This window comes from Miscanthus floridulus, chromosome 9 (genome assembly GCF_019320115.1).
Source record: "Miscanthus floridulus cultivar M001 chromosome 9, ASM1932011v1, whole genome shotgun sequence".
Lineage (NCBI taxonomy): Eukaryota > Viridiplantae > Streptophyta > Magnoliopsida > Poales > Poaceae > Miscanthus > Miscanthus floridulus.
The window spans coordinates 105,598,138-105,626,072 of NC_089588.1; the positions used below are offsets into that span (position 1 = coordinate 105,598,138).

The 27,935-nt window shown below is 43.2% G+C and overlaps 2 protein-coding genes across 6 annotated transcripts; both read right to left on the bottom strand.

The window, feature by feature from the left end:
* Nucleotides 1–1,177: 1,177 nt before the first annotated feature.
* LOC136482543 (uncharacterized) lies at nt 1,178–5,350 on the bottom strand. Of its 3 annotated transcripts, XM_066479751.1 has the most exons (3): nt 5,265–5,350; nt 4,947–5,153; nt 1,178–3,002 (listed from the first exon to the last, which is right to left on the bottom strand). In XM_066479751.1, exon 3 carries the CDS (start codon nt 2,631–2,633, stop codon nt 1,293–1,295), a length of 1,341 nt encoding a protein of 446 aa, XP_066335848.1. In that variant the 5' UTR covers nt 2,634–3,002; nt 4,947–5,153; nt 5,265–5,350; the 3' UTR covers nt 1,178–1,292. The 3 variants fall into 3 exon arrangements, with proteins under 3 accessions (XP_066335848.1, XP_066335847.1, XP_066335849.1); XM_066479750.1 differs by lacking the exons at nt 4,947–5,153; nt 5,265–5,350 and adding an exon at nt 3,123–3,288; XM_066479752.1 differs by lacking the exons at nt 4,947–5,153; nt 5,265–5,350 and having other exon boundaries at nt 1,178–2,254; nt 2,524–3,288.
* A 7,201-nt stretch (nt 5,351–12,551) lies between these two features.
* Nucleotides 12,552–27,013, bottom strand: LOC136484056 (replication protein A 70 kDa DNA-binding subunit D-like). Of its 3 annotated transcripts, XM_066481220.1 has the most exons (20): nt 26,627–27,013; nt 26,111–26,208; nt 25,731–25,828; nt 25,420–25,571; nt 25,193–25,290; nt 22,822–22,903; nt 22,561–22,682; nt 21,033–21,101; nt 20,846–20,911; nt 15,451–15,604; nt 15,041–15,311; nt 14,841–14,943; nt 14,625–14,764; nt 14,424–14,505; nt 14,207–14,339; nt 13,872–14,029; nt 13,392–13,776; nt 13,253–13,308; nt 13,014–13,145; nt 12,552–12,907 (listed from the first exon to the last, which is right to left on the bottom strand). In XM_066481220.1, the coding sequence occupies exons 8-20, from the start codon at nt 21,095–21,097 to the stop codon at nt 12,820–12,822; spliced, it is 1,833 nt and encodes a 610-aa protein (XP_066337317.1). In that variant the 5' UTR covers nt 21,098–21,101; nt 22,561–22,682; nt 22,822–22,903; nt 25,193–25,290; nt 25,420–25,571; nt 25,731–25,828; nt 26,111–26,208; nt 26,627–27,013; the 3' UTR covers nt 12,552–12,819. The 3 variants fall into 3 exon arrangements, with proteins under 3 accessions (XP_066337317.1, XP_066337319.1, XP_066337318.1); XM_066481222.1 differs by lacking the exons at nt 22,561–22,682; nt 22,822–22,903; nt 25,193–25,290; ... (2 more) ...; nt 26,111–26,208; nt 26,627–27,013 and adding an exon at nt 20,514–20,762 and having other exon boundaries at nt 21,033–21,067; XM_066481221.1 differs by lacking the exons at nt 21,033–21,101; nt 22,561–22,682; nt 22,822–22,903; ... (3 more) ...; nt 26,111–26,208; nt 26,627–27,013 and adding exons at nt 20,514–20,585; nt 20,667–20,762 and having other exon boundaries at nt 20,846–20,938.
* Between the last annotated feature and the right edge of the window lie 922 nt (nt 27,014–27,935).

The window sequence follows — 27,935 nt, forward strand, 5'->3', positions numbered from 1 at the left end:
TTTTTTAGCTAGAACCAGCAGTGATATGTGACCGTCCACTAACTGTCGGTTCTAGCTAAAAACCGGCAGTGATGTGGACCTTCACTGTCGGTTTTTACCCACCCCCAATCATTTTCTTATTTTGAAGCCAAAACCGATAGTGAAGGGTCATCATTGTCGTTTGGCCGAAATCCGGCAGCGATGAGGCTGGAAGTGATACCCGATTTTGTAGTAGTGTACACGTATCTCGATGCAGCTTAACTAATAAATAAAATATTTCTCAATTATTTTTCACCTGTGTCACGCATGGGCTTGGGCCCAGAGCGTCCTATCCAGCCCGTGCCTAGCGTGAACCAAAGCCGAACCCATCCCTCTCCATGGTCAATATGCTTTGTTCGGATTCTGCTCCTATTCACTGCTTGCATATATTTCGACTGCATCTTGATGCATTGCTTCGTCGGTAGCGCCAGCAGCGGCATCCATGGCTGCCATCGTGGTGGCCGGCCTCACACACATAACTAGCAGCCGGCAGCGGACGTCCATCAGGATTAAGGAAGTGGCACAGTCGCGCGGACTTGCTCACGCGAAATAGGACAGCGCCACCGAACCTCCTCTTTGGAAATCGAACGGAATCCCCTGTCGAGGAAGGGAACGGAGGAGTTGCTGGCTGCAAGCAAAGAATCCTCCAATGGATGAGTCGTCGCAAAGCCTCGCCTGCACAGGCTCTCACATAGAAATGGAAGAGATGAACCGATGAATGGGATTCGAAGGAAGGGGGATCGAGTAGACATGAGTTCAGCTTAGGTCTAGGCTTGGCGGGCCGAGAACAAGCTTGCGAGACCCAGGCGAAAATTGATCAAGAAAATATTTAATTAATTAGCTGAGCTGCATTGAGATGCGTGTGATTTTTTTGAAAGAGAAGTATTGGAGCAAAAGCCTACTATAAATAAACTTTGTACTCTCAACTTCAATACTTTACAGATCCTTCGCTCATGTTTCAATCAGACGATCACCATAGGCTCTAATGAAACCCTCCGTATGCTTTACCATGTACGCTGACATTACTTACATGTGTGGATCAGCCCCACGAGAAACCGGCCACACATTGGGAACGAACGTGGCCCACAAGCGTGAAAGGACCGAGGAATGTTATGATACACTATGTCTAAATACATAATAAAAGTAACATATCTAGAAATGTCAAAATATCTTATAATTTGGAATAGAGAGAGTATTACATTTTATAGGTCCACCCAAGATAATCTTATATTTGCAACACACACAAACAGCTGAACTTTTTTATATACATCAAGCTAGTACAAGCAAGTGGAAACCCTTCTGGGGTTTAACGTGCTGGACATCTTGAGCTTCCTTGCCAAATAACTGTGATCTTGCAAAGACAACATCGTGATTGGACAGTCATGGACGCAGGGATTATTTTTCAATAACAAAGGTAATGTGGATCGCTTTCGTTTCTGAATCCAATAGTCAACGATCGAGCCCTGCAACTGGGCAGGCATTTGCGCTATCCACGAGCTAACGAATTCATTGTTAGTACTTGTCCATCCCTGAACTGGAACCTTCTTGTCCTGTCGTTGCTTACGGCGTTTTCCAATTTTGTCCTTCCTAGTAGTTGCTCTCCATGAGGTCTTCTCGACCCGAAGGTACACGCTTCCATGCTTGGACTTCGATAACATCTGATATGAGGTAGCTTCCACATTCCCACTAAGGCAATCTACTGCTTTTGGCATCGTGATCTCGCCCAGCTGTTCAAAGGAAATGTTTGCATACATGCCACATTGTTTGGCTTCATCGTTGATTATCTCTGACACTGAAACCCCGACAGTAGGCGACAAATCTTCAAAAGAGGCATGAGGCGAGAAGTGTGCTCCAAGTTTCAGATATGGAAAGTCTCTCGTGGGGCTTGTTTGGCTTTCCCCATCCATGACTGCGCTCAGCCTATTGTTCCCAACTGACAGTGTAACATGTCCTAGCAAATACACTCGGAAAACTGGTTCCAAGTATATATCACATGGCCATGATTTTGAAGAGGAGCTCTGGGCATGGGGATGGTCTTGTTGTTGACAACAAAATGGGTTTGGTCGAAACCATTTAGAACACATGGTGTGAAGTCTGTTCTGTTGTTTATCACAGCCATAAACTGAATAAGCATCGAACACCCAACACAAGTCTTGCGTTGGCATCTGGGTCAGCTTTGTCTTCACAGTCTCGGCTATGGAGCTCAAGTACGGTATGAACAGCTGCAGGCATCTGACTACAACCCCAACTATGTCAGTACTCTCAGAGAGCCGTAAGCTGAGGGAAAGAAGGAAATTATTCTGTGGCACATTATTGCCATCTTGAAGTAAGAATACCATGCTCCCCCCCATCCCATTGTTTGGTAGACTAAAGGGCTGTAGAATAAGTGAGAGATGTTGGCCCCCACGAATAAAGCAATACTTTGTTCGTTTGCCAGCGAGAAGATGCCATATAAGAGGCAAGGAGAACATGTATCTGCATGGTGTGCCACCAAGCTCCACGTACCTCAAGAACTTGGTCGCACCATCTGCAAAGCGCTCGAATCGCCGGACAACGGTGGATCCTCTGAGCTTGTCGTCGTTACCGCTTCTAAAGATTGACGAAACAAATGACATAGCAGTATGAGCAACCCTCTTAGGAAAGGAGGAGCTCTGTACCGCTTGCTGCACTTCTTCCTCTTCTTGTAATCGCTGCCTTCACCGGCGCAAAGTGTGGTTGCACTCCTGTGTGGCACGCTTGAGTTTGCTCTGCCAGCGCAGCAGTGGCGCGCTGGTGATGTTTCACTTGTTGGCTGTCTCAAGGGCGGCTTCTAGCTTGATGTGCGCCATCTCCATCCTCTCTATGTGCTCCTTTGCATCTGACTTCTCCGCTTAACCATCCTTGATTCTTGATAAGACTTCGTTAGCAGCCTCCTGGGCCACCGCAGAACCAACCATCTCTGCTGCCATTAAGACTAATCAAAGCAACCTGTAGAATCGGTTGTCCTGCATGCACAGAAAGAAAGCAAAATATTGCATACATATATGAGTCAGATGGTCCCTGTTCATCAGTCTAAATTCTATGATTGTTCTTGTAAACTGCAAGTGCGGAGAGGAAATCAAAACCATGCGTTTTTTGAACAATTGAACTAGCTGTGTTGGGTCTCAGAAAGTCGACACCACAGCAACTGAGACACAAGAGTTGGGGAATCTATCCTGCCCAGCCGGTCAGTTGTGACCATACATATTGAGAGGTCTTCATTTGTGAGAGGGACCAAATGGAAGACGTCGATTGTGGGTAATGGAAGTTTGCTAATGGAAGTTAGCTAGGATCGCGTCTGGTGTGGGCAGCATGTCCAATTGTGCGCTAGAATTCCATACACAGGACCGAGCAATCTAGTCAACGGTGGACTAATAAATGTAGAATACAAGTATGTACATGTGTCGTGTTGTTACCCCAAAAATATACTTCAACTTTGATATTCGCAATATATTACTTCCTCAAAAAAAGATATTCGCAATATCTTTCCTGAGTCAAATAACGCCTGTGGTATAGGTGTCAGTTAAATATGATTTTAGCTATTTATTATTGGTCAAATCTCTTCAGAGACGGCTGTGATGCCTCTATAGAGGCAGTTGACAAGCCGCTTCGTCTCTACAAATGAACAATTTGTACGATTTTGTAGAGGTGGTTCTCCAGCCACCTCTAGAAATTGATTTGTAGAGGCGACTTGTCCAGAAAATCACAAATTTAGGTAAAAAAATATAAAAAAATAATCCTGGGAGACCCAATAGCCACATGCGCGCCATCACTAGTCAGCAACTATTCGCGTGAAAAACATGCACAACCTCAGGCCTCGCTTGTTCGTCCCCTAACCACTCCTCCCATAACACACTTGTATCTATTTGGGATATTCGTCCTCCTCATTTTACCTTCATCCAATTTTCAAATGAGTATTTAGGGTCCTAAACGAATTCAAATAAAAAAGTTGTTAACAACAAAGTCTTGTAACTTTTCAATATCTACAACTTTAGTTTTGTTTTTTCTCCATCCGAGGTCGCTCGAAATATTTGAATTTCAAATGTTAGAAATTTAAATGTAGATTTTTTGCATAGATGATTTCAAATTAAAAAGTCGTTAACTACAAAGTTGCATAACTTTTCGAGATATACAGCTTTTGTTTTGGTCGTTTCTCCATCCGTGGTTGTTTGAAAAAATTCACATTTCAAAACTTGAGAAATTCAAACATAGATTTTTCATACATAGATGATTTCAAATGAAAAGGTTGACAACTACAACGTTGTATAACTTTTCGAGATCTACAACTTTGGTTTTGGCCGTATCTTCATCCAAGGTAATTTGAAAATTTTGAATTTAAAATGTGAGAAATTCAAACGTAATTTTCCATGCATAGATGATTTCAAATGAAAAAGTTGTCAAATACAAAGTTGAATATTTTTTTAGATCTATTTCTAGAGGCGGCTCGATTTGGAGGCCACTACCTCTAAAAAACTCCCGTTGCTAAAAATCAACTTTATAGTAGTGTGTTATATCACAAAGCGTGAATTAATGTTACTGATTGCTACACTACACATCCCTTTATCTAGCTTCTTATTAACCTTCCTATGTGGTCATCATAACAATGAAAATCTCTTTAGTTCATCTAGCTGTCACCGAATGGATGTCATGCACATCAGTTTTTTTAGTGAAAACCGGGCCCAAAAACTACTAACTGGGAGAGAGCACACTCCTCCTGACCAACTTTGGAACATCGTCCAACCAACTAATAATGACTTTACCCTCCTACAACTTGCTCAAACCTTAGCCAACTTGGTCGAATACGTCCCGACTAGCAACTCAACTGCACTAGCAACTAGCTGACAACTAAAGCACATGAGAGCAATTCAAACCAAGAACCAACTAGCAAAAACAACGAACTCTACACCAACCAGCTCTGAGCACAACCAACACATGTTGGAGCAACGCCAAGGCCAGACGACGAGCAACGGCGGAGCTCGAAAGCCTAGCCACGCCTCCAAGAAGGAAACGATGCCAATTTTGATAAGGCTTGGCAAACTGCCTCCTCGGCCACTGCAGAACTGACCATCTGTGCAGCCATTAGGATTGATCAACGCAACGTGTAGAACTCGCCTGTCCTGCATGCTCAATCGGGAAGAAAGCAACAAATACTATCTGTCAATACATATAGCCATAGGAGTCCGAATGTCCCTGTTCAACAGTTTTGCAAGAGCAGAGGAAATCAGAACCTGGTGAGGTTGAACTAGCTGTAGGATTGCTAACTTCTGAATGTGACGATATGTAGTCCTGTTTATTTGAGAAAAATAGGATGCAGGGTGGTGGCCAGCCAGTTGTATGAGCATACACACGGAGAGGTACATTATTTGAGAGCGACATCGTGGAAATTTGTCATGAGTGATATGCACACAGGAAGACTTTGAAGACTTTGGAGTAGAGGGCAACAAGCACTGAGGTCGACATATGTATCACACCTCTAGGAACGCGTCAGACATGGGCCAGAATTATTCATCCGTAAGACCAACCGGAGTCAAAGTCGACGGTGACTAAACGTAGAAATCTTGGCTGGAAAGCTTGGAGCAAAAAGCAGAGCCTGAAGCCAACGGCAGGCCTGCAGCTGCATACCAGTGTCATGGGTAGGTTACCCACGACATGGAGGGTCTTCAAGCCGACAGCAATCATACGTAAGAAAATGCATGCACGGAAAGAATATAGACAACAATGAAATAAATATGTGTTATGATACATAAGAGGATGAAAAACTTGACAAAAAACAATAAATATAACAAAAAAGGGGAACAAAATTAATTAATTTGCCTTAGGTCTCTAGCCTTCATCGAATTAATCTATGTGGGGTTACTCCTAGTGTCCCACCTTCGCTAGAGGCTAGGCGGGGGACACCGAGGGTTTGCCACAGGATATCAAACCAATACAGGTGCGATTTGCGAGGGAATCCCGGAGGGAACGCCAGAAATAAGTGCAGATTAAATGCCCATTAAATTGCCAAAAGCGGCCTCTCCTGAACAACTGCGTCTCGGGGTATTTATAGCCCATACCCCAGGAAGTATTGAAATTACAAAAGGGTTGACGACTGACCAGCAATGCCAATACAACGGCCGTGGGCAATAAGATAATCCTCCGTAACCCGGGACCAACCACTCCTAACCCTAACTGGGCGAATGGGACCGCCGCCGGCTCCTTGTCGGGTCGCTCCCGCGGCTTCTGGCGAACCCTCGCCACGTCAGTCGGGGGTTCTCCTTCCCGCCAACGGTCTTGCGCCCTTCCCTGTAGTTAGTGGCCCCCGAGCCAAGTGTAGCCGAGGGTACCTGAAAAGAAGGGACAGGGAGGAAAACCTTCGCTGCGGTGGTTATGGCTCGCAGGCCCGGAGCGAAGGTCGGGAGACGGGCAGGGGGGCAAGCTAGAGGCGCCTTCCTCCAACAATCTAATTCTTAGACTAGAAAAAAATCATGATAATAGTAGAAACAAAGAAAATCAGAAATATAACAAAAAGAGTCCTAAATAATACATATGCCATTGAAGATTAATTCACAGTGAGAGCAATGTAGTCCTTTATTTGAGGAATATCTGATCTAGACCTTCATTTTCCGCCCTCTTCCTATTAGCTCTGACTCCACCACTGGTGTGCGATTTATAATGGTAAGGCGCGACGTTGTGAGGAAGCTACCGTGACCATGATAGATGGGAGGGAGGAAGGAAGCAACCACGGTGTTGTCTTGTGGCGAGGGAGACTCAAAAGAGAAGACTGAAGAGCATGGAGGCTTTCTAGACCCACGAGATATTTCCGGACGGATAGAGTTATTGCACGATGGGTCTCGCTCCCACGTGAGCATGCGACCCCACCCTCTGCCGCCTCGCACCACCGCCCACGGTCGCTGGCGACATGTCGCCTCGCTGCACCGCCCGCCCTCCACCCTCGCCCGTCAACCCCAACCTCTGCTAATTTGCCGCATCCATCAACTGGTTACCGACAATACTCCCCCACCGTCTCGCAGCCCCGCCTACCCACCATAACCCACCGCCAGGCCAACCTACCGCCGGAGATCTAGATCCGGGGAAGACGGCCAAACCCTAACCCGCCTTCGGCGGAGGCGGCACCGTCGGTGCCGGCGCCGGCACGACCGTCACATGGTGTTGAAACCGTGCGCCCGTCGCCGGCTAGAGTTTGCGTTTTCAGACTGAGGAGCGTTGCCATGCCATGTGGAGCGGTTGACATGGTCGCTTGCACATAGACACACACTAATGGACGTGGACTGTTTGAGTTACCAGCGCGCGGACCATGAAATGGATCACGCTTTTACGCATTGGACTCAGCTAGAAGCAATCTAGGTGTTGTAGGCCCATTTACCCATTTGCTCGCATGTCTTATATTTTCCCAGGTGACCATCAGCTAGTAGCTAAGTTAAAAAAAACTTTATAGTAGCATATTACAAAACTTTGTACTCTCAACTTCAATACTTTGCACATCCTTCACCCAGGTTTGAATAAGCCGATCAGCATAGGCACTCATGAAACCCTCCATACGCTCTGCCATGTGTGCTCACATTACTTACATGTGTGGATGGGCCCCACGAGAAACCGGTCACGCATTGGGAATGATCATGGCACACATGCGTGAAAGGTCCGAGGAATGTCATCATACACTATGTCTAGATATATAATAAAAATTAAACAATATATTTAGAAATTCCAAAATGTATTATAATTTGGAATAGAGTATTACATTTATAGCTATATTTGCAACACACCAACAGTTCAACTTTTTTATGTACATCAAGGTAGTACAAGCAAGTGGAAATCCTTCAGGGGTTTAACGTGCTGGACATCTTCAGCTTCCTTGCCAAATAACTGTGATCTTGCTAAGACAACATCGTGATTGGACAATCGTAGACGCAGGCATTAGTTTTCAATAAAAACGGTCGTGTGGATCGCTTTTCTTTCTGAATCCAATAGTCGACGACCGAGCCCTGCAACTGTGCAGGCATGTGCGCAATCCATGAGCTAACGAATTCATTGTGAGCACTTGTCCATCCCTAAACTGGAACCTTCTTGTCCTGTCGTTGCTTACGGCGTTTTCCAACTTTGTCATCCTTCCTAGTAGTTGCTCTCCATGAGGTCTTCTCAACCCGACGCGCTTCCATGCTTGGACTTCGACAACATCTGATATGAGGTAGCTTCCACATTCCCACTAAGGCAATCTACTGCCACTAGTAGAGAACAGATCTTTGATCCTCGGTCAAAATGGGCTCTAGTCCCGGAATTTTTTGCGCCCGGGACTAGAAATACCTTTAGTCCCGGTTGGTAGCTCCAACCGGGACTAAAGGTCCCTGCCTAACGGCTACTGCGCCAGACAGAGGTGGCAGGGACCTTTAGTCCCGGTTGGAGCCACCAACCGGGACTAAAGGTATACTTTTACTCCCGGTTGGTGGCTCCAACCGGGAGTAAAGGTCTACTCCCGGACCGTGGCTGCGCCCGGGGTTGGAAAGTTACCTTTAGTCCCGGTTGGAGCCACCAGCCGGGACTAAAGGTCCCCCCTTTATATTCCGGCCGTCTCCTTCCTCCCCGAGCCCGAGCTCAGTACATTTTGAAGCTTACTGCAGTAGTGTTCTTGCTTCCTCCCTCCCTCCATTGTTCCTCCATCCATTCTTCGATTCCTCCGTCGATTTCTTCGATTTCTCCGTCGATTCTTCAGTTGTAAAGGTTACCAATCTCATACTCTCATTTTTCACCATTGTCTTATCTCATTTTGTTCACTATATATATATGGTTCTTTATTGTGGTTTTTTTCATTTGTAAGCAATTTGAGCTTAAAATCACTTCAAGCTTGCATATTTACATGAAAGAAGGTTAAAGTAGCTAGTTGAACTTGCGGACCGTGTTCATCTCGGCGACCATGTTCTCTGCCGAGCGGTAACGGACGTCAAGGAGGAGCTTTGATTCTACGAGGGAGAGCGGCAACGGTCGTGGAAGACCGTGTTCCCTTCCTCGTAGAATCGGAGCTCTTCCGTGGCAAGTACGGTGCCGTCCGGTGGAGAAATGCTCGCCGAGATGATCACGTAAGCAAGTTCAACTAGTACGGATGGTTATTTATTCATATGTCCCGATATCGTCGCAGTAGTCTGTCAATCACCGTACTTTTTATTTTAACTTTTTATGAAATAAAAACTTAGAAAATAGTTAGAAAATTATAGAAAATCCGTACTAGTTGAACTTGCAGACCGTGTTCATCTCGGCGACCATGTTCTCTATCGAGCGGTAACGGACATCAAGGAGGAGCTTTGATTCTACGAGGGAGAGCGGCAACGGTCATGGGAGACCGTGTTCCCTTCCTCGTAGAATCGGAGCTCTTCCTTGACCAAGTACGGTGCCGTCCGGTGGAGAAATGCTCACCGAGATGATGACGTAAGCAAGTTCAACTAGTACGGATGGTTATTTATTCACATGTCCCGATATCGTCGCAGTAGTCTGTCAATCACCGTACTTTTTATTTTAACTTTTTATGAAATGAAAAACTTAGAAAATAGTTAGAAAATTATAGAAAATCCGTACTAGTTGAACTTGCGGACCGTGTTCAACGCCTCCCCCGCCCCCGCCTACCAAGAAGCCTAGCAAGAGGCTAGCCCCTCAAACGAAGAACCAGTCCCCGCCTGCAAAGAAAGCCACCGTGAAACCAAGGGCTATTTCTAAAATAATATCTGAAGAGAAGGAAGAAGGAACTGATGCATATAAAAAAGATATGTCTAGATTCTATGACAAACTTAAAAAGAATCAAGAAGCAAGGAGAAACCCGGAGAAACCGTACTTCTTCGTAGCTCTAGATATTCTAAGAAAAAGGGTGGCTTCTTACCAGCAACAACAGCGGGAATCTCGTAAGCCGTCCAAATCAACGTTATCGGACTATGACCGCACTCTCACCAAGTCAATTGAGGCGGCACAGAAAAAGAAGCGGGCAGGGAAAGGAGTTGCCCAACTCGGACAACAAGCGCACCAATCAGTCCCCCCGCTAGTTGTTGGTAATGAATATGGTTTGAATTTAGGATTAATGCATCAGGCAAACATACCTCCAGATGTCGATTTGGATCACCTTGGTGAATTTATTGATGAGACTGGTCTCGACCTTTACCATATGTTTGGTGATGGAAACATTGAGAGTGCAGCGGAGGTTGATATTTGGAAGAAAAAATTTGTACTAGGCCAGAGTCTATACAACCCTCAAGCCTTATCTGATCTGGGGACGCAAATGTACCTGCTAAACAAGTGGTACATGCAGGCGTCTACCGGTGGAGAGTTCTGCGTTGGTGTCAGAATTAGAGATGAACATTGGTTCCGTGGCGATGATGTTATGTATGTTGACTTTGCAGAATTTCATCAACTATGCCACCTGACCTCTCTGGACAAAGTTATCATTAGCTGCTATTGCCTGTAAGTAATAATTCTTTCGATCTATTATTAAACTCATCATATGTGTGTATATGCATATAAATTATCCTAACAAGTACTATATATATGTAGATTTACAATGACAGAGCTCAGAAAGGAAGGCTGCAATGAAATTGGTTTTGTTGATCCCCATATAATATTCAAAGACCCAATTACTCCAAAGACGAATTGGAAGTCTGACTTCAAGTGAGTGTTAATAATATCGATCATCCTTAATGGCTCATATGTTGATTCTAGTTAATTAATGAGTGTTATGCGTTATATCCTATAAACACATGCAGCAATCACTGGATATTGATGGATATCGATCTGGTGAAAAGTCACTTGATAATCTATGACTCGATGAGAAAACCACAACAAGACTACCAAGATATGATAGATATTATCCAGAGGTAATTTTGGGATCTCTAGCAACTATATATACACACAAACATGATGATTAACTATATCTGATGACGTGGCAAATTTTTTATTGGGCAGTGTTTGGAAAACCTTTATTGAGAAGCAACACATGGAAAAATGCAAAGCGCCACTGAATGTAATCCCTTTGAAAGTAAGTCCCCTGAATTGCATCATCTTTATTAATTAAACATATAGCTTTCACCGGATCACCAGATTGGATGACAAATCTTTTTCTCGTAAAGTGGTGTCTGAGGCAGGAAGGAACAGGGGAACAACTACAGTGGTTACTATGTTTGCAAGTTTATCAAGGTGGTCTCCCAAAGAACTCATACAGAGAGACTCAAAATACGTTAAAAATACACTATATATTCATTTAATTATTATTATTGATTGTGTTACTATGTCTTTATATATATATGTACATATATTAATTTATTTTCCTTTAATTCAAACCTGTAGACTCGATGGTTGGAGGAAAAGGTCATACGGCAAGACTAAATCAAAGCAATTCAAGAGTCTATAGCCGGATTTTTTAATGAGCAGGTCATCGATTCCAAGGGCGAGTTCTACTTTGACCCAACACTGCCATGGAAGCCAAGCTAGAGGATGAGAGAAAACTTGTTATATCACAACAACTGTAATGCAATCTTTTTGTAATATATGCACATGAAATAATATAATGTAAAATACACATATGCATGCATGCATGTAAATATATATATGATGCATGCATGCATATATATATATATATTTTCTATGCTTGAATTGTGTGATTTAATACATTCATTGTGCTCGAACCGAAACATACTATACGCGCGTATAAATGTATAATTAGCAGCGTACAATACGACTTCGAAAATCTATTTTGAAAAGAAAACAAAAAAATGAAAAGAAAAGAAAAAAGAAAAAAACCTTTAGTCCCGGTTCGTATTACCAACCGGGACTAAAGATACCGGCCATCGTGGCATGTCAGGAGGCACCTTTAGTCCCGGTTGGTGTTACCCACCGGGACTAAAGGTCCTCCTTTAGTCCCGGTTCCTGACCCGGGACTAAAGGACCCCCCTTTAGTCCCGGATGCTTGCTCCCGGGTGGGGAACCGGGACTAGAGGGGGTTCCCCACCGGGAGTAAAGCTCGGTTCTCTACCAGTGTGCTTTTGGCATCGTGATCTCGCCCAGCTGTTCAAAGGAAATGTTTGCATACATGCCACATTGTTTGGCTTCATCGTTGATTATCTCTGATACTGAACCCCCGACAGTAGGTGCCAAATCTTCAAAAGAGGCATGAGGCGAGATATGGAAAGTCTCTCATTGGGCTTATTTGGCTTTCGCCATCCATGACTGCACTCAGCCTATTGTTCCCAACTGATAGTGTAACATGTCCTAGCAAGTACACTTGGAAAACTGGTTCCAAGTATATATCACTAGTATGGTGGCGCGCGCATTCGCGCGCCCGTAGGAATTGCTTTTGAATGTATTTGTGGAAACCGTTTTTTATTGTCGGTACCTGCTGGTTTTTATGGTTTATTTTGTAACATAGATATATTTTTAGGAAATTTGCGAGGTTTTGATTCTCTGTGGATCATGGTACTGGTAAGAAAATAGAGCTGCGACAGTTGTCTGATAACATTTTAGCATAACCTATCTAAGATTTACAAAAGGATAATATAGTTTGATATACAACTGGAACATCAAGATTTCATAGCGACAGTTCGAGCTGATACATCCATAGTACGTGGTTCCCATAGCTATGTCTACATTACAGAAATGGCAAATAGTACATAGAAGCTGATGCATCATAGGCTGATGCATGCAGCACAGAGTTCGATGCATTGTAGTTCGATAATTTACATATAGGTTTGACTTCTTTGAACATCAGTCTTTTTTGGGACGCAAAAGCTTGTTATATGTCGACAATCATCTTCTTTGTCACAGACATGACAAATAGCACATAGAAGTAGATGTTGGCTTACTCCAGCGAGTGGTTCTCTGCATCGTCTGCTGGTTTTTTTTTTGCCTGGGAAAAAACCAGTTAGCACTATACTCGGTATCTATGTTTAGAGTTTGTCTGTACAGATGTTCGGACATAAAAAGATGGTAGGTTAAATTTCTTTAAAGCATACTTCTTTGATTTTGATTCTGAGGAGGATGGACGTGGTTGTTTGGCACGCTGATCTTGCTGTGTGTCTGTAGCTTCGGCCGAATCAGTGTCGCCGAAGAGCTTCTTGCGAGCACCTGGCCGTGTTGTTGGTGACCTTACATAAATTGGGATTGTTTACTGATCATGTATATTGCTTGTAACCAGTATACATGTCTCTATCTACTGCGGAGTTTAAGTGTAGAATGGTGGACTATTATGTACCTATCGACATCATGTTTGGAGGCTTCATGTTCTAGCTCGCTATCATGTGCTGGAGTCTGTAAGACGAAAAAGTTGGTTAGTGGAGTACAGGTAGATCAGCTGGAATGGTTTTGCTAAAGAAGCTGTAAAATTTGCTTACCGATTGTTCAGCGGCCTCAATCAGAAGCAGATCTGCTGAATGTTCTGGACTCTCAACGATTGGTGTTGGGCTTGTTGTGTGAGGCGGGTGATACTGAGATGTTGCCATGACCTGCAGCGGAGGGCGTTTCGGTGGCCTGTCTAAAACTGCTTTGACCTGGTATTGCCTTTTTTTCATACTTTTGCACGATTCGTCAGTAAGATCAACTGATAACACATATGTCTTGTTAAGTATGTTGTTCATTGCCTGAGGCAATCCTTCTTTTATATGCAATGGGTTCACTAATGCCTGGCACTCTTTTTGAATTATCTTGGTTGCTTCATCATCATATGCAAAGAAGCGTGCTTCATCTGTGTTATCTTTTGCAATAAATGATAATAGGTACCTGTAGAAGTTATAAATAACGAAAGGTGTAGATAGGTTGGAAAATATTCAGTTAATTTACGGACTGGAAATGGGAAAAGAATACTGAAAAGCTACCTAGGAACTGTTGTTGTGCCTCCACACTTTGGGCATCTGTAGGTACCATCTAGCTGCTGATCAGCTCTTTTTTTGCATGGCTTGCAAGACATGTACCACCAGTTAGTAGTGTTTGTGATAGACACAATTGTTACTGCAACTTTGTACGGTCCTCTTTCCTGCACGGCAGCAAGTAATTCAGGAGTTTTTATACTCTAATAGTTTCTGTTTTTTTTACAGACTTGAACAAGAAAGCTCATATGGCATTGCTGAAAGAGCCACCAAATTTGGCTGGAATATCTGTAACAGGGTGCTTTTTAGGAGGACGAGTTTATAGGCTTTTGTTGTTTACTTACCATGTCATCAAAGGGATCAATATGGTTCAGGTCAGCTATAGTTCTTTCTGGTAGCTGAATGTCTTGGACCGAAAGTGGAAGTGCCTCTTCTTCTGGTGCAGGTTGTTCGATGTAGACTGGTGTATCTTTGAACCTGATGATAGAAAGCATATTAGTACAAGCGCTCAGGCATTTTTATTGTTTTTTTCTATTTGGCCTGATGTCTATTTGGCTATACCTGGAGTGATAAGCACAGGCATCTGGAATGGTAGGGTTGAAATAGTAAGTGCAAGCTGAGCTTCCAGTTAGGCATGTTTGATCTGCAGCAGCAAGGAATAAAATGGTTTGTAGTTCATGTATTTTAAAGCTATGCTAGTCTTCAATGTATATGTAAATATATTCAGAAATGTTGAGACCAATCTTGAAAAGAAGGCTGTACCATTGTTTTTGAAATCTTCACGCGGTATACAACCAACGACAAGGCAAACAATAAGATTACCAGCTGCAGCATCGTATATGCTGTCGATACTAAAATTAGTGGCATGTTCACCCCATAGGGTAATCTTCATAGTATTTTCGCTGCATCAAAGTCGACTATCAGGCAATAGGATAGAAGCAATGTTATCTAAGTTATTGTACGGTAGGCGATATATACCTTAAATCTTTAATGTAGATTTCTCTTAGTGTTTTAGCCTTTTCCATGTTCTTAGGAACAAATGTGTGAGCTGCTTCATACCTAATGAGATATCCAAGGACATCTGGTAAAAAGATTGATGCAACCTTATTAGTTAGCAGATCTATATAGTATGTGTAAGATAAATCTATGTAGAAACGATAATTGATCAAATAGGTCACCTGTCAGGTTGAATACGACCCGCGCTGGTCTAACGGCTCGTAATGGAGTGATTCTGTAAACGTACTCTGGAATTGAGTGTGGAGGATTCCGAACAAGCTCAACTGTTGTGTAGTCTGTAATATCTATCATGAGGTTCTTGTCAACTGGTCTGTAGCTTTTTTTGGCATTCTGGACGACGAATTTCTTAACAATATAAACTTTGCCAACATTGAAAAGATATGCTTTGCCATCGATGAGGTCATCTGAAATTTCAGCATATATGGCATTTCCCTGTCATTGTAGGTACTAAGCTGATTAGATTGCATGTCAATGTGTAGGAGCCACTGTTTCTGATGATTGTAAAAATGTGATTGCTGTGTTTAACACAAAGATAGTATTGCTTTATTTTGTAAAGAATCAGTATCAGTACCTTTGCGTCCGCCACAACCATCCCAATGTATTGAGGTGGACCCTGTCCATTGTTTTCGTAGTGAATCCACTTCCTCACGACTCGAACAACAATGCCATGTGAATGGCGTCCTTTTTCTAGCTTGTCTAGAAAGACTGGTTCCTGCATGATGGATCTGACACACAAAGAGCAGCAATTTATAAAGCTATTTATGCGTACACATATTGTGAGGAGAAACCAGATGCACTGAGGCACAGTGGTGCAAGATGTAGAGCCAGGGATGCAAATCATGAGCACCAAAAGTTAGCTTTTTTTCGCTGGTGTTTACATAGAAAGGTACAACTGCATGGTGCTACTACACACCGATGCATATGGTCAGTGCTGATTAAGCCAAAGCACATAGGCATGGTTTTCCAAAGCAAATACATACATGTACAGTGACCTATAGCCTCATTTGTGTACTACATAAGACTATACCGGTAAATATTAGTAGGACCAAATGTGGGGATACTGATGAGACGTAGGCATGAAGGCCATTTTAGGTATGAAGTAAGTATAGAATGACTGTGCATTTAGTAGCTAAGGCAGATGCTGAAGAACTTCCTTGTATACAATGTTTCTTGTCTCACTGGAAGGATTGCCATCATCATCTTCTATGTAGATTCTGAGACCTTGTTTTGTCGTTACTCGCGAAACAGCTACATAGAGCTGACCATGTGTGAAGACTGGTTTTTTGAGGTAGATGCCAACAGTTGATAATGTTTGTCCCTGACTTTTATTGATTGTCATGGCATAGGAAACTCTTATAGGATATTGGCGTCGCTGTAGAACAAATGGCCACTTGTTACTTTTGAGAGACAGAGTAATTCGTGGAATTGCAAATGTTTGATTTGCATGGCGGCCATTCATAATTTTGGCCTCAATTGTCCATTCTCCTATAGAGGTTACAGTCAGCCTTGTACCATTGCAAAGGCCTGCTCTTTGATTGAGATTACGCAACAGCATTATAGGAACTCCTTGTTTGAGTACAATTCGATGCTGTGGGAAGTTATTACCATTAATTGAGTTAAGGAACTCAATAGGATATAGAAGATCATATGCTTCATGTTGAGCAGTGGCTTTGGCGATAGTATCCGAACTGAGGTATTCTTTTTCTCTGCCGTGAACTAAGGGAACCATGTACTGATTTATTGTATATGCGAGTTCATTTGTTGGAGCTAGTATGGCCCTTTGAGAAAGGTACAGAGGGTCTCTGTACCTGGTTTCAAAGTTAGGATATACTGACTGTACAATGGCTGCAAGTTTATCCTCACCAGGCACTATGAGCAATTCTTCAGGTATTGTAATCCAGCTTGTTTCATCTTCTCCATCCTTTGAAAAGGAGGGTGTTTTACCTTCGCCAATATCTAATATCCATCTGCTGAACAGGGCGACCTCCTGCTGTTGGCGAGCATCATTTGGCGAACACACCAATCGCATGTTCTGATTTAAGCTGAGCACCTCTACATGAGCCCACAAGCGTGAGGTGATTATAGCAGCACTGATGACGTCTTGTTTTGTACCTCCTTCAACTACAGGTAAGATCTGCCTGAGGTCCCCTCCCAGCACGACCACCTTACCACCAAACGGAATATTTGCAACGTCAGGTTTTTTTACTCTTTCTATGTCACGTAGTGTGCGGTCTAATGCTTCAAAACATTTTCTATTAGCCATAAGGGCTTCGTCCCAAATAATAAGGCTTGTAAGTTCAATAAGCTCCGAAAGCATGGTGCCCCTGCTAACATCACAGATCATATCATCCTCTACTTCACAAGGTATTCTGAATCTTGAATGAGCAGTCCGTCCCCCTGGCAAGAGCAGCGCCGCTACTCCGGATGATGCCACAGTAAGAACAATTTTTTTTTGTCCTCTGAGATAGTTTACTATTCGATTCCATAAATATGTTTTACCAGTTCCCCCATATCCTGATACAAAAAAAAAACCAGGCTCATTCTGTTGCACTCTGCGGACTATTTTATAGAAGGCATTTCTTTGATCTTCATTAAGGAAAGCAGCTGGACTGTTCATGTCAATCAATGGATCAGCAGGATACGATAGCTCTTCTTCGACAAGGCGATTGTTTTGAGCAGGATAGTCAGCATGTGTCTTTGGAGGTAAGCTGAACTCAGCTATGTTCCTGCCACTCTGAGAAAAAAGAGTGGAAAGCTCATCCAGAAGGTAATCCCTAGCTACTGAATCAGCTAACACATAATTAGGATCACCAATCATATCTCTATACTGGTAGATGATATCGTCGGCTAGATGGTGCCAAATTTTTTCGAAGAAAGTGTTTTCATCACCAACTTCACAGAAAAGTATCATTGTGACAAATAAGCTACGAAGCTGTGGTGAAGTAGCCCAAGCTGCTGCTTCATCGAAAGCGTTGTACCATTCCTGATCATCACCAAGAAGGCCGCGCGACATGCACGCCTCTTTGAATGTACGATGATATGTTCGGTTGTGGAATCTGAGATGGTCATAGCTTGTTGCACCCTTAACTGTTAGCAGCAACATGTGAAGATAGTAGCGATCTCCAGCTGATGGGTGTACATAGTGAAGACGGCCTATCTTACCATGCTGCTGTTTCCGCTTTGTCCACCTTCTATCTCTTTGATCCCATATCCATTTGGAAGGAAACTCAGGATAGGTCAATGCTCTAGCTTCAGGAAAAAGCTCGTTGCAGACAAACCACTGAGTTAACATTGTTCTTTTTAAAAACTCGGTAGACACTAATCTATCCATCTTTGCTCTAGCACTAAAAGTTATGAAATTCTCGTTTGGAAGATGTACAGGCATTCTTTCTACTGCTGGATAGTGTCTATGAATATCATATCCAAACATTCTCCAACATGCATCCTGCTCACAGATATATCTACAGTCAAGATATTCTTTTATCTCATTTATAGTCTTCGTTTCATCATCATACGGCGCCTGCTGGGCTCTCTTGACTCGTTGTAGATAGGCCTTGCTACAATCAGCTCCTTTGGTTACATACTTGAAGAGGTACTTGATGAATGTAGTTTTATTGCACCACTCAACATTGATGTGTGCCTGATATTTTTTAAGGAGGAACATGTTATATGGAACAACCCATCTGTTATCCATTTGGAGGCGTCCTTTGCAAACAAAGAGATTGTTCTCAGGTCTCTTGTACACAGCAAAGCCAATAGAACTAACTGTAGTTGCAGGCTGGTATGGTTTGGGAAAATGCTTGGAACACTTATTGTTCTTCATGCATGGACATCTAGGATTGGTTTGACCGTAGGGTCCATGTGTCATGTTCTCTGCAACAAGAGCATAGCCTAGTGGATCATTTTTTGGATCAGGCACTTCTGCAGATACATATTTGTCTATCATCGCAGAAGTCGGATCAGATGTATCTCTTGAAGTCCAAAGGATTATGTGCGCATGTGGAAGTCCGCGTTTCTGGAACTCTACAGTGTGGAGCACTGCATTTGAATAGGGCATATTTAGGATCTGGAAGAGCTAGTTGACAAATGGATGTAGATAGAAAGAATGGTTTTTCTGTCCGTAGACGATTATACCTGCGCTGGAAGGTCCAAAGGGTTTACCACATCTAATATCATGCAGAAGTTCTTCTAACTTGATGTTGAACACTCGGACAATTATATCATTCCTATCAGCTGGTGTCTGTCCAGGCTCAAAGATAGCCTCATAAATCTCTAACCATTTAGGATTACATGTAAATGTAATGAAGAAATCAGGGGGACCGTATTCTCGGCAGATAGCTATACCATCATGATAATTTTGTATCATATAACGTCTACCGCCTGTATATGATGCCGGTAATACGGTCATTTTACCAACCTCACTTCCTTGTTTGGAACCTCTGCTAATAGCATCACAGATTCCTTGAATACTTTCCATTCTGATATCAGCCTGGTGATCCATTATATATTTGAGCCTGTTTTCATCGACGCAGGCCCGGGCATCAACCTTGGCCTGAGTTGATAATGGTCCATAACATAAATAAGGATTGGGCTCATTTCTTCGATAGTGGAACATATAGCAGTAGTAATCTTGCATGGTTAGCTTTACATGAGCATTCTTTGCTGATTGAGTGGCACCAGTGTATAAAACACCTGTCTGCCAACCACGTTCAGCATATGGAAACAATAGAGGATACTGAAGCGCCATGAAAGCAGGATGCAAAGTAGAGATTTGATCTAGATCTCCTGTCTGTTTCTGCACAATAATGTCCCGCTCAAATTCTTCACAGCTAAAATCACCAACCACAAGCATGGCCAATTGATCTGTAGCTGGTAAACTGTACTGAGGCGGATCTCCGTTTTTTGGACCAACAATGCGAATGACAAAATCTTCAGTGTCATTGCCTGCAAATCTGTCCCTGGCCATTCTAAACTGCTTTGCAAACAAATTATGTTCATCCAACATATTAACTAAAGATTGTACAATAGTAGGATCTAGATCTGATGCTATTGTGTCTTCGCTTTCTAATGAGGCAATTCTGTTCTCAACCTCGGCGGATGTATCATACACATATAGCTGAATAAATTTCGGAGGGCGACCATGTGGAGGTATCAAAGAACCGATGCGGTGATGAATCTGTCCACAGATTTTAAACACCGGAGGCCCCCTGCCATCATTCATGGTTTGATCTATCTTGGCTCCCATAGAGGAGAATGCAAAAAGACAATTGTAGCGTCTTATATTCTTCATAAACTTGTTAGAGACCGATCCTCCATCAAATCTTGCCAAAGATGCTAAGGGTTCAGGCCTAGGAAGGAACGGAGGAATAACAATTCGGCCTCCTTTACAGCACTTGTTGTAAATAGGTGATCCAGAAGAGGTGCGTGCCTCTTTACCAACACTTTCAGCGTTCCAGAAAACGGCTTTGCAGTTAGAACACTGTTGGGCAGGTGGTCCATGGTATGATCTTCCAGGATAAGAAACTGGTTTATGCATATGTAAGAGAGAATTAAACATAGATGAGGTCAGCATCCTTAGGTAGGGCTGGTGATGATGGAAAAGATAGACGCAGCATACAAAGGTACGGCCATTACCTTTAAGAGCCTCTACGAAATCATCATCGAACTGAGCACACTGTAAGGTAGCACTATATGCTGAGGCTGCACCTGTAAACAGGGTATAGGAGTGAACCATATTGTAGGGCTAAGTCACGAAACTACTATTTGCTGTAGGGCCTGCTGCAGTACCTCCCCAAATACGACGATGCTGCTTTAGGAGCTTTCTCCTCTTCTGCCTACACTGTGCTGGATCAGTACTTTGAATAGGATATGACGAGTTATTTCCTGGTCGAAGGACAGAATAGGTAAGATGAAGCTTTATACAACATTCTTGCCTCACATGAGGTTATACACAGTAGGGTACATACGTGGTGTTGATCGGCGGAACCTCGCTGTGGCAGCAGCAGAGGCGCGTATATCCACCGAAGCATCCACTGAGTAATATAGGTAGCCACTGTTAGCTAGCATAGTACAGGGAAATAGTGAGCTCACTGAATATAGCAGCGGTCACTAAAATCGTAGATATGTAATAAAAATAGAGCACAGTCTACATACGTGTTTGCTGAGCAGGCATACCAGTTTGATATTCCATAGATGATGAAGGTTGTGCGTCTTACCATGAATCTAAAACAATGAACCCTTTTTTTTTGGAAGAAGCATTTGGAAAAAAGAGTATGCGGTGATTATGGGACTGTAGCATACATTGGTTAACCCAGAATAACAGCGCACAAACAATCTGATAGTACCAGGGAATTGGTATAATTCATGACTTGATGCAGCTTTTGTGTGCGCTGTACTTGATTCTATAACAGTCTAATATACCCAGTATGATACGCATGATTTTGTTAACATGAACTGGAGAATCCAGGGAAAGAGTACACAAGCAGGGCATTCATTTACGTGCATTTTGTTGCTGCTATTCATGGTTTTATAAGAGCGTAATATAGCGAATATGTTTGACATGAGTAATGGAGAAGGCAAAACATTAGTATATGAAACAGGCAAGTTCAGGTACAGGCACAAATACAGATGTATAGTAAGTTTTTGTTGACGCAGTCAGAGTGGTAGAAGAACGATAAGATTCCAAACGAGTTTATAAAGAGTCAAACTGGGAGCGGAGCATACAGTGCGGAATGAATTCAAACTAATTACATGGAGATGAGAGGTACAATATGGATGTATAAACAGATCGACGCTGAATGAGGTGTAACTGAAGTGACTTTATTTAGACTTCTTATACTTAATGGTGCGATGCGTACAATGAAAGCAGCAAAGAATACATCAAGGCTGAGAAGAAATTGAAAGTCTACAAACATGCTGACACTCAATCTGGCGACAGCACGCTGAGTTCATCTAACAACTGGTGCGCGAACGCCGCAACAGCCGACAATGGTCTAACATCGTGACTGGGCGCTGCCACGATCAATCTAGCAAGCTGAGCTCCTCTATTTGCAATGCAGAATAGATGGCGAGCTAGATCCCTATATAATTGAAGGGCATGGACACTATAATCAAGAAGAACAAATCCATAAATCCCCTGTAGAACTATAAGAGCCTGCAATGCCGCAACTTCGTAGGCCACGGCAGGATCCACAGCAGGCTCAGCCCAGAAAGAGTGTTGTTGAGGGTCCCTGGACCATACCGGGGGCCAAATCAACCTCTATACCGTACATATCTTTCCCATCCTGTACCATTTCATGTATATAGGATACATAAGGTAGGCAGCACCGGTGAGCAACCTCTTGCAACATAGCTACGTAGGACAATTTGATAAAAAACATATCTAACACACGGAGCGAAAGTAGCACTCCAAATGTGAGCACACTTATTGGGTTGCCGTCTCTGTCTGCCAGGTACAAATATGTAGGGCCTTTTAAAAACAGAAGTTAATTTAAAAATCACTTTGCAATTTTTTTTTGCAAACTAAAAACAACAATGGATCTTCGGACTGTTCCAACAACCTTACGCGTCCTTTGAACGATTTTGCAAAGGAGCCAGAAGAGCAAGGGAATATCAGTTTCATAACATAGCACAAACAATGAGAAAATAAAGAAACATATATACTGAACAACGCATATAATACCTGGACGCGAAGATAGTCCAAGCACAGAGTATCTCAGGTAGGTCGATATCCAATTGAGCACCAGGAACAACAATGGCAGCAATGTTCGACCAATGACAGCTCTGAACAACAATGATGCAAACCTGCGTCAAAGAGTTTTGCGACGAAGGCATGAGAACCACGTAAATAAACCGATCTATCTATAAGCAAACCTAGCAGAACAGATATACAGAAGCCGCATTAGGGTAGAAGGCATAAAGTGGCACGGAGTCGAGAACGTACGCACGCAATCAGTCGAGTTCTGCGAAGCAGGCGAGGTAGGAGCAAACAGCGGCGTTGTCCCTGAGCGAACAATGATGCGAACCTGCGTCAAAAAGTTTAGAGCCGAAGGCATCAAAATCAGGCAAATCAACCGATCTATCTATAAGCAAATCTAGCAGAATAGATATACACAAGCCGCATTAGGGTAGATGGCATCGAGTGTAACTGGTAGAACATCCTGATGTTTTAGATTAAAGCTGTCACTTAGAATTTGGAGGCCTTGCAGGTGGCTGTTTCTTGACAAATTAATATCAATTAAGGCTTGATTTGTATCACGTGGTAAATGTACATTGGGTCTGTTACATTTTGAATGACATCAAATTGTATGGTCTAGAAACCAGTTTTTGAGAAGTGAAAAATGAGCTCACTATATTTTTTGAACGAAAGCCTACGTGGAGCGCTCACATGTGATAGCTGACAGCGTACCCAAGCTTGTACACAAGCTTGATAGTTGACAGTGTACACAAGCTTGCACACAATGTAGCTATAGATAAATTCAAGCATGGTTTCACCAATCCCTATTTATTTATTACCTTCTTATAATGTCAATTGTCTAAACAATCTGAATGCATCTGCGAGATATTCCCTTTTTCTAACCACATTGGCAATAACCGCGGGTTATACTGGAACGACATTAAAAGGACGAGGCATCAAATCACGCCTCGTTTTCTAGTCTTTTTCCTATTTCTAACTACGACGCCTAATGATAGCATTACTATCCTATTGCTTCTTTTGTAAGACTCGCTTATGTCTCTTTTTGTAGGTAGCTGTGGATTAGAGTCCCCTAGCTATTTATCAACAAATAGACTATGATATGTATCGCTGCTATAATTCTTGTCCATGTATTCTCCCGCCTATACTACTTTTCAGACTCTCTCTAAGCGTAATACCTATTGGAGTCTCCTGGTTCAAGACGTCACCTCCTCTCCCTCTCTCATTTTTCAGATTCTTCTCTCTGTTTTCTCTCCAAATCTGTTTATTTCAGTCTGCTCCTATATTCCGATTTCATACCATCTTAGTTCTCTTTTCTTTTCTTTTTTTTTAGTTTTTTTTGTTTTGAACTCCCTTTTTTTGGTTTTTTTTGGTCTGAAACAACTATAGTTGTAACTTGTTTCTTCTATTTCTCTCATAACCATAAAAAATTTGTTCTTCTTTTTCTGTCTCAAAGGAACTACCTAATCTATACTTCTATCTTTTTTTTCTATTTCAGTTTCATAGGCTGTACATTGGGTCTGTTACATCTTGAACGACACTAAACTGTATGATCTAGAAAGCATTTTTTGATAAGTGAAAAATGAGGTCACTATATTTCCTGAAAGAAAGTTTACGTGGAGCGCTCACATGTGATACCTGACAGCGTACCCAAGCTTGTACACAAGCTTGATAGCTGACAGTGCACACAAGCCTGTACACAATCTAGCTATACATAAATTGAAGGATGGTTTAACCAATTCCTACTTATCTCTTACCTTCTTATACTGTGAATTGTCTAAACAATTTGAATGCATATACGAGATGTTCCCTTTTTCTAACCACATTGGCAACAACTGCGGGTTATACTGGAACGACACTAAAAGGAGGACGCATCAAAGCACGCTTCGTTTTCTAGTGTTTTTCCTATTTCTAACTACTACGCTTAATGATATCATTACTATCGTACTGCTTCTTTTTTAAGACTCTCTTTTTTTTTAGCTAGCTGTGGCTTAGATCCCCCTAGCTATTTATGAACAAATAAAGTCTGATATGTATCGCTGCTATAATTGTTGTCCATGTATTCTTCCGCCTATACTACTTTTCAGACTCTTTCGAAGCGTAACACCTATTGGACTCTCCTGGTTCAAGACCACACCTCCTCTCCCTCTCTCTTTGTTCAGATTCTTCTCTCTGCTATCTCTCCAGATCTGTTTATTTCCGTCTGCTCCTATATTCCGATTTCATACCATCTTAGTCTTCTTTTCTTTATTCTTTGTAGTTCCTTTTTTTTTGCACTCCCTTTTTTTTTCTTCTGTTCTTTTGTCTCAAACAACTATAGCTGAAACTTGTTTCCTCTATTTTTCTCATAACCATAAAAGGCTTTTTCTTAATTTTTTGTTTGAAAGGAACCACCTACTCTATACTCTAATCTTTTTTTCGAATTTCAGTTTAATAACCTAGCACAAACAATGAGAAAACAACGAAACACTCATAACCATCAAAAACTTTTTCTTCTATTTTTGTTTCAAAGGAACCACCTACTCTATACTTTAATCTTTTTTTCGAATTTAAGTTTAATAACCTAGCACAAACAATGAGAAAACAACGAAACATATATACTGAACAAAGCATGTAATACCTGGACGCGAAGACAGTCGAATACGATCGATTCTCAGTTAGGCCGCTATCCAATTGATCACCAGGAACAACAATGGCAGCAATGTTCGGCCAACGACACTGTGCAGGCAATAACAACGGTATATTTCCCAAAGGCTAAAAAGAACAGAGGCATAGCAGGCTGATAAACTACGAAAGCCAATGCTTCAAAGTGTAAGTATAGCTCATATACGAATTCATTTTTTTTACCTAGGAGCAACTGGAGAGCAGGGAGACCGATTGTGATATTGAGCAACCCAATGCAGCAGGAGCACCAAGAACAACAACTACCTTGTGACTGGCAGAACGGCGCAGATCAATGGTGCAGTGGAGCACGGCCTTGAGGTTGGGCAAGTATTTTACTGCAGGCAATGAATTAACAGAACAATCAGTTGGCTTTCAATGTGTATGAAGTAGGCAGAGAAGCCCATAGGCATGTCAGATGAGTAGACCATAACAATTGCTGATTGCAAGTAGAGGTGCAGTTGATAGGTGCAGTTCATAAACAAACTCACTGTTACCTGACAGCGATTGGAACGGCAAGTGGAAAGCACAGAAGCTAATTTTAGACAGTGAACGACCCAATGCAGCAGTAGCAGCAACAGCACTAATTTTCTTCCTGCAGTAAGAACAATGCAGATTCAGTGGAGCACAGGGTTGGAACTGGGGAACTCTTTGATTGGCAGCTTCAATTTAGCATATATGCATTCATTGTGGGCTGTGCAAGCAGGATGGAAAGAAGGGGAGATGGCCACGATGACGACAGCAGCCATACCCGTTCAATGTGTATGAAGTAGGCAGAGAAGCCCATAGGCATGTCAGATGAGTAGACCATAACAATTGCTGATTGCAAGTAGAGGTGCAGTTGATAGGTGCAGTTCATAAACAAACTCAGTGTTACCTGACAGCGATTGGAATGGCAAGTGGAAAGCACAGAAGCTAATTTTAGACAGTGAACGACCCAATGCAGCAGTAGCAGCAACAGCACTAATTTTCTTCCTGCAGTAAGAACAATGCAGATTCAGTGGAGCACAGGGTTGGAACTGGGGAACTCTTTGATTGGCAGCTTCAATTTAGCATATATGCATTCATTGTGGGCTGTGCAAGCAGGATGGAAAGAAGGGGAGATGGCCACGATGACGACAGCAGCCATACCCGAAGCACCGGTATCGTTTGACGGTGCATGTGTTGGGGGGAAAATAAGGAAGAAATAAGGACATACATTGTAGGGTTCATGCAGCCTATACTGTAAACCTAGGAACAATAGTAAGACCCCCACCACGGTGGTACGGATGAGCAGCAGCGAGGTGTCCCCAATGGCACGGCGAGGAGAAAACGCGGCAACCCAATGGAGGCGTATACAAACGCAGAGGAAAGGAAACTACAGCCGCGAAAGAGGAAAGCAGACCGCACCCACCTGGACACCGGGCCGACGGCTAGCTGGAATGGAGCGGCACCTGCAGGGAGGTGAGTACCCCCTCCCGACGACCCACCGCTCCTCCGGTGGCCCCTCCGATGACCTCGCCGGTTCTCCACACCCCCCCCAACCAAGTCCGGCAGCGCTGGCGTACCAGGAGGGGGGGAAAGAAGCACGGCACCGTCCACCACCAAAGTAAGCGGCGGCGCGGAAGGTACGCAGCAGCCTAAGGCGGCGACGCAACGAAGAGGAAGTCGCGAGCACAGGAAGCGGCGACGCGCCGGTGGGCTGCGGAGGAAATCGCGGCGCGGCGGAGCAGACGGGGCGCGTCGCGGTGAGAATGGCGAGGAGACCGATCGGGGAGAAGCCGAGGCAGTAAAAAGGAAAGGGCAGCCGAGGGTGAGAAGCCGAGGTAATTCTGGTTGCAGAGCAGGTAAAACAAGGAACGGAAAGAAGCGGGGCACGAAGGTAGCAGGAACGGCAGCTCATTGGAAAATCCGATTCTGTGAAGCCAGTAAACGAAATCACCGCGGTCCACTAACATGATCCAAAGGTAGTAAACATTTCGGTATACGTGGACGTGGTTTCTCGCGGAGGAGCAGGCCGGGCTTGTCTAGGTAAACATGGCAATGATTTTGAAGAGGAGCTCTGTGCATGGGGATGGTCTTGTTGTTGACAACAAAATGGGTTCGGTCGAAACCATTTAGAACACATGGTGTGAAGTCTGTTCTGTTGTTCTTCACAGTGATAAACTGAATAAGCATCGAACACCCAACACAAGTCTTGCGTTCCAATCTGGGTCAGCTTTGTCTTCACACTCTTGGCTATGGAGCCCAAGTACGGTATGAACAGCTGCAGGCATCTGACTACAACCCCAACTATATCAGTACTCTCAGAGAGCCGTAAGGTGAGGGAAAGAAGGAAATTATTCTGTGGCACATTGCCATCCTCAAGTAAGAATACCAAGCTCCCCCCCATCCCATTGTTGGGCAGACTAAAGGGCTGTAGAATAAGTGAGAGATGTTGGCCCCCATGAACAAAGCAATACTTTGTTCCTTTGCCAGCGAGAAGATGGCGTATAAGAGGCACGGAGAACATGTATCTGCATTGTGTGCCACCAAGCTCCACGTACCTCAAGAACTCGGTCGCACCATCTGCAAAGCGCTCGAATCGCCAGACAACGGTGGATCCTCTGAGCTTGTTGTCGTTACCGCTACTAAAGATCGACGAAAAAAATGACATAGCAGTATGAGCAACCCTCTTAGGAAAGGAGGAGCTCTGTACCACTTGCTGCACTTCTTCCACTTCT